The 11179-nt window shown below is 38.5% G+C and overlaps 1 protein-coding gene across 2 annotated transcripts; it reads left to right on the plus strand.

Moving 5' to 3' along the window:
- Positions 1 to 635: 635 nt before the first annotated feature.
- On the plus strand, positions 636 to 4415 carry LOC141437293 (uncharacterized). Of its 2 annotated transcripts, XR_012452374.1 has the most exons (3): positions 636 to 1001; positions 1628 to 2587; positions 4384 to 4415. XR_012452374.1 is itself a non-coding variant. In XM_074100566.1 (2 exons), the coding sequence occupies exons 1-2, from the start codon at positions 770 to 772 to the stop codon at positions 2074 to 2076; spliced, it is 681 nt and encodes a 226-aa protein (XP_073956667.1). In that variant the 5' UTR covers positions 636 to 769; the 3' UTR covers positions 2077 to 4411. The 2 variants fall into 2 exon arrangements, 1 of the variants encoding a protein (XP_073956667.1); XM_074100566.1 differs by having other exon boundaries at positions 1628 to 4411.
- The last annotated feature ends 6764 nt before the right edge of the window (positions 4416 to 11179 follow it).

Genomic DNA, 11179 nt, shown 5'->3' on the forward strand with positions numbered 1-11179 from the left:
ATGCTATGGTAAAATGACAGGTAATCAGCTGTTTGTTTTTTTTTTTTTTGACATAGGCTTGCCGGTTTTGGCCTTCCTTTGTTTCCTTTTCTTCCCTAACGCCGACGCCCAAGAGAGCCGACGCCTAACGTTTCTGACGCTTGCGATCGCAATCAAATGACAGTTTTTGTAAGCGAAATCTGTCATTTGATTGCGATCGTGAGCGCCAGAAACGTTGGCAATACGGCCTCTGTTCAGTGTATAGAGGTACCTACTAATACTCTTTGGTTCAGTGTTCAGTAACCAATTAGTACAGTCAACGTTATAAATAAGTGATAATTTATGTAGCTTGTCGCTTTCAGTCGTTACACAATTTCCTATGGCTTTTCAAACATGACGTTAAAGTGACACGGTACACAAGTGATCACTTATTTAAGACGTTGACTGTACTAATTGGTACCACTCAGTACTCAACACAATTAATTGAGATAATACGTAAGGAGGGGCATGGATCAAGTTCCAAAATTCCGTGAATCTTACTCGATAATCCTACCGCTAAGCAGCAGTATTTGCACTGATGTCTTCGTTGCAAACGGTAGGAAAGCCAGGAAAATCATGAATGAAAAAGAAAAGTTAGTCTTAGGTATGATTATATTTCGATGCTACATCCTCGAGATTTAATTATGTAGTAGTCGTTTCACGTACTGCATCATCACACTATGTTTAGAATATATGAAAAAACGAAACGTATATTGGTAGTTCCCTATGACTCCGCTTGAGGGCGCAACGGATGGTTTATCATTGTTATTTTGTGTGCGGCATCATCAACTTCTTTTCTCTCGTTAAAATACACAAATCATCAATTATTAACGCTCAAAGACAAAAATATCCCAGAATAATGGGCAGGAATAAGAGAAAAAGAGACAATTCGTTGGAATTGACAAAAAAGATAAAAAAATTGATCAAATCAAGATCCAGCTCCACATCGCCTTCAATTTCATCAGAAAGTTCTTATTACAGAGGTAAAGTTTCTAGACAGTATATTAAACATAAATAAATAAAAATACTCTTTTCTCAGGTATTTGGATGGCTTAGAATACAACACGAATGATGCAACTTCGAAAACTCATGTCGCAGACTGAGTCGCAGACATGGCGGACACGTGCTCTATTATAACCTACATTTGCAAAATTTGCACCAACGTGTTAAGCTGAATTCACAAGGCAATATGGCTGGCACGAAATCGAGGCGATTTATCGTGAATTAAGTTTAAATTGCGGTTGTTTCTTAAGTGATGCCACGAGATGTCATCCAGAAACAATTTACGTAATTCCTTCGGGATCCTATCTGCCACACTTCCTTTTGTGATGCCACGAGATGTCATCCGGAAGTTAAATACTTTCTTAACGTGGTGATACGCGATATCATCCAGAAAGTAATTATTACTTCAAGTATCAATCAACCTTGATTTGCTATGCCTTTCCATAAGTGATGCCACGAGATGTCATCCGGAAGTTAAAAGGCATTAGTATAAATAAATATTTATCCACCAAGAGGCAATTTGTGGTACTTAAAAGAATAAAGGACCCTTGCTAAGCTTGCTTACCTTACTAGTTGACTTACGCTTTTTATTTCTTCCAATACACAGAACCGCAGTCAGTGGGGGACTGTTCCGGAGAGGCGTCAGAGGTGGAGTTCCTTGATGAGTCACTTCTGGAATTGGATGAAGAACTTCCAAACATCAATCAACATGAAACTCCTAAAATTGAAAACTCAGGCGAGACTGAAAAAGAAAAATGTCTCCCAATGGAAATTTTATCAATTTTAGGAGAGGGAAAAAAGCCCACCGAAACATTGGGCAAGAAAGTGCCCAAGGAAATCTCTGAACGTTGGGGGAAGATCATACAAGATGGGCTAGCCAAGGAGATTAAAGAGGGCCTAATAAATAAAACCCTGATCCCGGAAAATTTCCAGCTTGCAAAAGCTCCTAAATTAAATGCTGAGGTGTCAGCAATCCTTTCTGATTCTACTAGAAATAGAGACAAAAGACTAGAGAAGTCACAAAATCAATTGGCCTTGCTATTGCAAGGCTGGTGAATCTGACAACAGACCTTATTGATACTGATATGGAAAAAATCAAACTAATAACACAACTGTCAGAAATAAACCAGATTCTCCTGGACCTTCATTATGAAGAGACACAAAACAGAAGACGCCTTATTATCCCTTTGTTAGATAGGAAGTTTACGCATATAACAAAGGACATGAAACGGGACATGACCTTATTTGGAGAAAATCTTAATGAAAATATAAAAATTTCCAAAACCATTGAAAAATCTGGTCAGCAAATAAAGAAACGTGCACAGCCCAACTTCAATAAGGAGAACCAGGGAAACATGCAAGCGCCTCCTCGTCAATATCAGCCAGGATCAAGACGTGCTCAACAGAATTACGCGCGTCCACAGCCTTCAGCCAGCTACAACAAAGAGCGGCCAATGCCTCCGGCCCAAACGACGAGGAGGCAACGAGCAGCGGCACCGCCCGCGCCCCAGCGAGGCCGTATGGCGGCACAACCGCGGAATTACGATCAGAAAGCACGACGATAGAGGTACTTCACTCGGGTCGAATAACATATTTTATGCACAATTGGCAATTAATCACATCCGATCCACAAGTCCTTTCCTATATCACAGGCTATAGGTTAGAATTTGAGTCCCCCCCTTTTCAACTATATGAACCAAAAAATCCTCCATATCCAAGGTTGGAAATGGAAAGCTCCATAAGAAAACTTTTAGAAATAGGAGCCATAACCTATTGTAATGAATGTCATGACCAATTCTTGTCACCAATTTTTTTAATACCAAAAAAGGATGACACCTTTAGATTCATTCTAAACTTAAAAATGCTCAATAAATTCCTGATACCACAGCATTTTAAAATGGAAGACATAAGAACTGCAACCCAACTAATTTCCAAAGATTCTTATATGGCCACGATTGATCTCAAAGATGCCTATTTTTTAGTACCAGTACATGCCAACCATAGGAAATATTTACGCTTTCGTTTTGATAAGTTGTATCAGTTCACATGTCTCCCATTTGGACTTTGTTCTGCACCTTATGTGTTCACGAAACTAGTCAAACCTATTCTAACACACTTACGAAATAAAGGGCATACTTTAGTGGCATATTTGGATGACATTCTGTGTATGGGCGATACATATTCTAACTGTTTGAATACTGTCAATGCAGTCATTAACACATTACAAAGATTGGGTTTTGTAGTTAACTATGAGAAAAGTAAGCCTACACCTAGTAAAGTTTGCAAATTCCTGGGTTTTATACTAAATTCAAACTCTATGACTTTAGAATTACCAAAGGATAAAAAAGAAAAAATTTTTAGTATAACAAGACAAATTTCAAGAAAAAAGGAGATAAAGATCAGGGAATTTGCAAGATTTACAGGTACGCTTACAGCAGCATGCCCAGCAGTAAAATATGGCTGGCTTCACACAAAGCTCTTTGAACGGGAAAAGTTCCTAGCCTTGCTGAACCATAGTGATAATTATGAGGCAAAAATGAAATTGTGTTCTTCACTTAAATCCGAATTTGACTGGTGGATAAGTTGCATAGGAAATATTGATAATCCTATACGTAAAAGTCATTTTATTAGAGAAATTTACACGGATTCTTCACTTTCTGGTTGGGGAGCTTTTTCCAATGGGGAAACGGCCAGAGGTTATTGGTCTCAAGAAGAAAGCAACAAACATATAAATCATTTAGAACTGCTGGCTGCCTTTCTTGGACTAAAAACTTTCTGCAAAAATCTACAGAATGCTGAAATCTTATTAAGAATTGATAACACAACAGCTATAGCATACATAAATAGGATGGGTGGCATACAATTCCCACACTTAAACAAATTAGCTAGTGAAATTTGGAACTGGTGTGAAGAACGAAATTTATTCATTTATGCCTCATACATAAAATCAAAGGAAAACGTCGAGGCCGATAGGGCATCGCGTATAACAAATATTGACACTGAATGGGAACTCAAAAACTCTTGCTTTCAATTCATAACAAAAAAGCTGGGCCATCCAAACATAGACTTGTTTGCTACAAGAATTAACAAAAAATGTGACCTCTATGTATCTTGGAAACGTGACCCGGAGGCGTTTGATATTGACGCATTCACATTAAGATGGACTGACCTTTATTTTTATGCATTCCCACCTTTCTCGCTAATTATGAAGTGTCTAAGAAAAATCATCAATGATGAGGCTACAGGCATTTTAGTTGTGCCATATTGGCCTGGTCAAGCTTGGTACCCAGTTTTTATGTCACTTGGGTGCTCTGAAGTACTTTACCTGGGACCCGATTCTGAACTTTTATTGTCTCCTTACAGAACCCCTCATCCTTTGTGGCCAAACCTTACCCGGCGTGCGCGAGGTTATCCGGGAAGCGTTCTTGAAAAAATCTCTTCAGGATAGTACCATTGACATAATGATCAAATCACTCTCAAATAGTACATTGCAACAATATAATACTGCGTACAAGCAGTGGGTTCAATTTTGTAATACAAATAAAATTGACTGGTCTGAAACCACTACACCAGTATTGCTAGGTTTTTTGACTCAACTGTTTGAAAAAGGTGCCAGTTATGGCACTTTAAACTCGACTAGATCAGCATTATCACTGATTTTTGGGAAGCAACTGTGTAACAATGATTATATCACTAGATTTTTCAAAGGTATTTTTAAAATTAAACCTAATCTACCTAAATATCAGTTTACCTGGGATCCTAGTAAAGTACTGTCTTTTTTAAGTGGTCTATATCCTAACGAGTCATTGAGTATTCTCGCTCTTACTAAGAAACTAGTAACGCTACTGGCTCTATCCACCGGGCATAGGGTCCAGACCTTGTCCGTCATCAAGGCCAATAATATCACAATCAATGATATGGGAGCAATCATCATTGTGGACGGGATTATTAAAACATCTGGACCAAATCGCAATAACCCTAAGTTAGTGTTACCGCATTTTGTAGAAAAAAATACTATATGTCCTGTAAAGACTCTATCATCATATATCACAAGAATGGAACAGTTTCGAGCCTTTCCAAATACAGAGAAGCTTATTCTCACCACCACTCAGCCACATCACAATGCCAGCGCTCAATCAATTAGCCGCTGGATAAAGATAGTACTAAGGGATAGTGGCGTGGATGTGAGTGTGTTTACGGCTCACAGCACGCGGCATGCCGCCACCTCGGCGGCATACCGCGCGGGGGTCTCAATTGACCTGATCAAGCGAACGGCTGGCTGGACAAACTCTTCTAAGTGCTTCGCTAAGTTTTATAACTTGCCTCTGAATAATGATAAAAATGATAGAGCCTTTGCGGGAAGCAGTGTTTAAATCATAGAATGTAAAAATTTAACAGCTGACAATATTACCTTTTTATTGTTAATTTTATCTTATAATAAGTAAGAATGTTTGTTTTTTTGTTTAAAAATGTTAATTGGAAGTTTGGTGGAAGTGTATCATCCACCCATCTGAATTATTAAACTCAAATACATATAATAAAAGATACTTATAACTGTTTATGCTTTCTATTATAGTTTACCAATCCTACATCATTCTGTATAATCAGCGCTGAACATCTACATAATTAAATCTCGAGGATGTAGCATCGAAATATAATTTATGGTTAATTGAACTTACCTTAAGTGAACTTCAACCATAATTATATGAGATGCTACATCCGAAGAGATTTAAAGTCCCACCCTACCCAAGTATGTGCCCAGTACAGAATGATGTGTAATAATAAATTATAATCTAGGTCAGTTTGCTCTAAAATAAATGATAAACCATCCGTTGCGCCCTCAAGCGGAGTCATAGGGAACTACCAATATACGTTTCGTTTTTTCATATATTCTAAACATAGTGTGATGATGCAGTACGTGAAACGACTACTACATAATTAAATCTCTTCGGATGTAGCATCTCATATAATTATGGTTGAAGTTCACTTAAGGTAAGTTCAATTAACCACAAATAGATGTTATGTTATTAATAAGGGCGGCCCTGTGCGCCTGTCATAATCTGTCTCTTTATGGTCCAATCAGATTTTATAGGTACGTTTTAGATGTTTTATTTATTTTGAATATCCGATAGATACGTATACGCTTACGGAACTCAGTTTCTCTATATTTAATTTTTTTCCAACGTCCATCTGCACCTGGTTATTTTTTTTACAATTATCACTGCAGTCACGTCACGACACATACCATTGAGACGAAAACTTTATTCTAGGTAGTTTACACTTAGTTTATCTCTAGAACTACCTACTGAACCAATTGTATTCTTTTCACTGATGAAAGGTTACATTATTCTAAATACATAAAATCTTTTTAGTCCGGGAAAGTGTCGAGATCCCGCGGAATGCAGATGAACGGAACACTTAAGGTTTCCGCACATCTATCGACGCGGAATCGGCTTAAGCCGATCAAAAAACGCTTTTATGTCCACACAGTAAGAGCGAAAAAGACGTCTCCCCATCGGTAAACGTCGTTTTGCGCCGGCCGAGCCGATCGACGTCTTTTTCGCTCTTACTGCGTGGACGTAGAGTTTTCTCAGCGTCGATAGATGTGGAGAGACCTTTAATTAAGGATAAATTAGAGACATCCCGCGTAGCTGAAGGGAGATATGGCACTTTAAAAATGCCGCCATTAAAAAAAAGTATAGAGTAAAAAAAACATTTATTTACCAAAAAACTTAGGTACACTGGAAAGACGATCAAGCATTTGTACCCGTACATCAGATACACTGAGGTTCAGACATCCTTAGGACATCCATAGACAAAGGTATTCAATACTAAATTACATCCTATTTTATTTATAATCTACTCATCCTTGTTGGGAATCAGCAGTCTAAAGTGGCCCATTGAGATAGAGACGCAAAATCGATGAATCAGGCTCTATACTGATAAGCGTAAAATTCGAACTTTGTATCTTGCCGTCCCGCTGACGCTTTTGTTATTGATTACAAGAGTGAGAGGGACGTTACGATACGAACTTCAATCTTCGGCTTTCGTAGTAGCCTCCCGTTTACATCACGTTAGTGAGCGAGATGTGGATACCGACTAACGCGATGCGTCGATTCTGCACGGCACGCCTCCAATAGGTCTCATCGGAAGCGTAACCTAATGTCCAGTTTACACATGCGAGAGAAATTGTAAAAGTAACGATACATTGCGGGGCTGCGGGCTAACGAGCACAAAATTGTGATGCTACATTCAACTTTTTACACAGAAGTCGATTGTAGTTAATGCAAAACAGAGTATTTGTTGTCCCGGAATGTACGTCCGTATAACGAACGCCCTGGTAATTCATGCGCTTGTGTAATTTTTACACAGTACACGAATTATCAAGGCGTATATTCCGGGTCGTGTATTCTGGGACTTACATTGACAGCACCCGGCCTTCACAACTTGCAACTTTTAATACAAGTTACAAGACTTCGTGAAAAGTGCCCAAGCCCCAACTTAGTACAGGTATTCACGAGAGCTGGCATGGCACGAATGGATTGAATGAGTGAATGAAAGTTGTGTGTTATCTATTTGAATACACTTCACACAAATATAAAAATGTCATGTAGGTATCTGTCATTTTCCTACACAAATATCTATGTGACATTCGTTCAATACATTCGTAGCAGCTCTTGTGACTCGATCCGTACTCGTAAATCAACATTATTCTAGCGGCAAAGTAGGCAAGAAGGACGGTTTATAATGGAACTCAGCCGTGTAAACAGTTGGACTTTAAAAGGCATCGTGTTGTGACAGTACAAAAAAAAGCAGCCAGCATGTTGCATTTTACGATTATCTCGACGCAGTAGGTGACACTATTTACCGGCACGGATAATACCGACCCGATATTTCGTGTACACGCCCATACAAACTGGTGTCAAACTGACGAGTTTCTATGGGCGTGTACACGAAATATCAGGGCGGTATTTCCATGTCGGTATTGTACCGTCGGTAAATAGTCTCCCGACGCAGTCGCTTATCCCAAAATGCGGCACCAATTGAAGACATGGAAGTTTGATATGCATTGACACAATAGGGAATATTTTTTGTTAAATATAACGTTCTAAAACTGGACAATACAACGAATAACACAAAAGTCATCAATATATATTGTATCAGGCGTTACTTTGCGGAGGTCCATATCAATGAACTAAAAGAATTTCCTTGCTCACCCGCGACCTTACGATAGCTAAGCTTATGCAAAATATGCGTGTTCATGCAGTTCCTCCACGTCCACACTGTAAGAACACACACAAATCACACAAGCCCATCTGTCACCACCACCACACAACACTGACGCGTTTCGAACTCAACCAGAGCTCGTCTTCAGAGTGACACAACCGTACACCATTGTTAGACCAGGGGTACCAGGTGTTAGTGTAGTGTGGTGGTGGTGATAGATGGGTTTGTGTGATTTGTGTGTGCTCTTACAGTGTGGAGGTGGAGAAACTGCATGAACACGCATATTTTGCATAAGCTTAGCTATCGTAAGGTCGCGGGTGTATCGTAAGGTGAGCAAGGAAATTCTTTTAGTTCATTCATCAATATCTGTTGAAAAATTCTAAAAAAATTAAATTGAGTACGGACTTTATAGGTATGACGTTATAGTAGGTACATATCAGAAGCCTTATTGTCTTACGCACTCGGTAACGCAATCAATTTCACCATTTCTTTCTGTCACACGGTATAAGATGAGGGCGGAAAGAGATGGTGCATGCGATCGCGAGCGCCCGCGAGATAGACGATACGGCCAAAAATCTCTCAGTCTAATTAGCAATTTATAACGTCCATAAATCATTGCATTTAATTAAGATATTTAGTTTGAATACAAATCACGTTTATAAATTACAAACTGTGTAATATTAATATAGAGATACTCGATTAAGGGGCTCACCACCCATTGATTAATTTTATTTGACGGTTAAATGTGATGCCGTCTCCGTCTATTCGAACAAAACAAACAGAGACGACATCACATTTAACAGAAAGGTAAATTTAATCAATGAACGGTCAAACAGGGGGGTAAGAAAATAATCTTGTATATTCCCTATTGTCAATCCAGTTGAAGAGACATCTCACAGCCGCTCATGCTAGCTTCATTATTGTAACTAATTATCAATATAGTTTAATTCCAATATTTTCACAGAAAGGAATGTTTCGTTTTGCGTCACACTAAATTCTAACAATCATTAATATTACATCTTATTATAATTACATTAAATAAGTACGAACGTTCATTGCCAACCCTATATCGCAAAAATCGAACTCCGGTCGGGGTTAGAAGACAGTAAAAAAAGTACGCAACGATGTAATGTTTTTTTTTTGTAATAATTGGTCATGATTGGTTTTTTGGAGTATTTTTGTATTTTTTATTTCAACTCCAAATTTGTTACTTTTACGGTTGTCGCTAGTGCTGCTGCTTAAGTAGCATAGTAGAAATAAGCAACCTGAGATATGTATGCATAGGAAAAAATTCGTGTCTAGATTCCTGTCCAGCAGTGGTGTAGGGGTTATAGCACGCAGCACGGATTGCTGAGGACCTGGGTTCGATTCCCAGTGCTGGTCTCTTTTCCTGGTTTTTCTGTGCATCCATGTCACAGCTTGTGTTTTCGATAATAATTGGTCGTCATCAAATCAAACTATAATAATACGAAACGTTTTAGGTCTAATCAAATTCGGGCAAACGTTTACAATTACCAATTAAATCCCCAAGCGATATGCAGCTACTCAGTTTCGCAACATGACCGTCGTAGTCTTTCTACTGCCGTCCTAACCCCGCTCTTCGCTTCATCAAAAATACCTTACACTAGTTTCGTATACTAAAAACTCGATTGGAGGTGGGAACGCGTTCACAGGAATTAATATCATTTACAATATAATACTTGATCATTGCTCGTGATAATTTTCAAAAACTTTTGCACACACATTGGCAGAATGACGACTGGTTACAGTCCAGTCTATTATTATTTACAGTGACCGTACTTTTTCTAGCATTTTTGGTGCGATGTCGTCAAGTGACACACGACAGCGACCTAGGGTTGTCGACGTGTATAATATGATTGACGTTTAAAATGAAAAACATTTTTTTTTACTTAATCAGTTATTATAATTGTGTATAACATTTATTACTGTAACCCAGTTTCTCCATTGTGTTTAATCAGTTATACGCATTATACTGTCTATGCTAATATATAGTTAGTATCCATCCATCCCAGCCTGTATACGTCCCACAGCTGGGCACAGGCCTCCTCTCAGAACAAGAGGGCTTGGGCCATAGTTCCCACGCGGGCCCAGTGCGGATTGGGAACTTCACACGCACCATTGAATTGCTTCGCAGGTTTGTGCAGGTTTCCTCACGATGTTTTCCTTCACCGTAAAGCTCGTGGTAAATATCAAATGTAATTCCGCACATGAATTTCGTAAAACTCGGAGGTGCGAGCCGGGGTTTGAACCCACGACAGTAAATTAACCCTTCATGTCATTATGGATATTGGGTTGGGCTTTACATGTTCTAAGAATATTTTCTGTATTTCCGATTGGTTTAATACACTATTTTATTTTTATTTGATTCTTGGTTCAAACAATTTAATATTGTGCACTACTGACAACCCTAGCACTGCACCGAAAATGCTAGAGAAAGTACGATCACTGATTATTTATTACATTACATTTCAGAAAAATAATGTACAGTTGAAGCGTCCACGGAAAGAACATATCTAGTCGCCTTAGCAACTTTTTGAGTTATAGCGGTTTGAAAGTTGGTCATCACGAACAATTACTATGGTTACCTACATTTCTTTAAAAGTGAAAAAAAAATTGTATCGTTTTCAGATTATTTAGTTCAATGGTAAGCCATAGTACTTTGCGAGCTCTACACTTTGAGATTAAAATATAAATTTTTAAAAAAGGTGACTATACATTGTTATTTCCGTGGACCCTTCATGTAGTGAATAATGCTGTGCCATCATACAAGAAATATTAAAAGTAAAATAAAGTAAAAAATTAAAGGGGTTCGTCATACAAGAAACGTGTTTTATTTCAGCGTTTTTTGGTTGCTAAGCGCTTTTAGGCGGTCAAAGTGACAGCTGGCAGTTGCTAAAGGCAACGCGGGCAA

This window comes from Choristoneura fumiferana, chromosome Z (genome assembly GCF_025370935.1).
Source record: "Choristoneura fumiferana chromosome Z, NRCan_CFum_1, whole genome shotgun sequence".
Classification (NCBI taxonomy): domain Eukaryota; kingdom Metazoa; phylum Arthropoda; class Insecta; order Lepidoptera; family Tortricidae; genus Choristoneura; species Choristoneura fumiferana.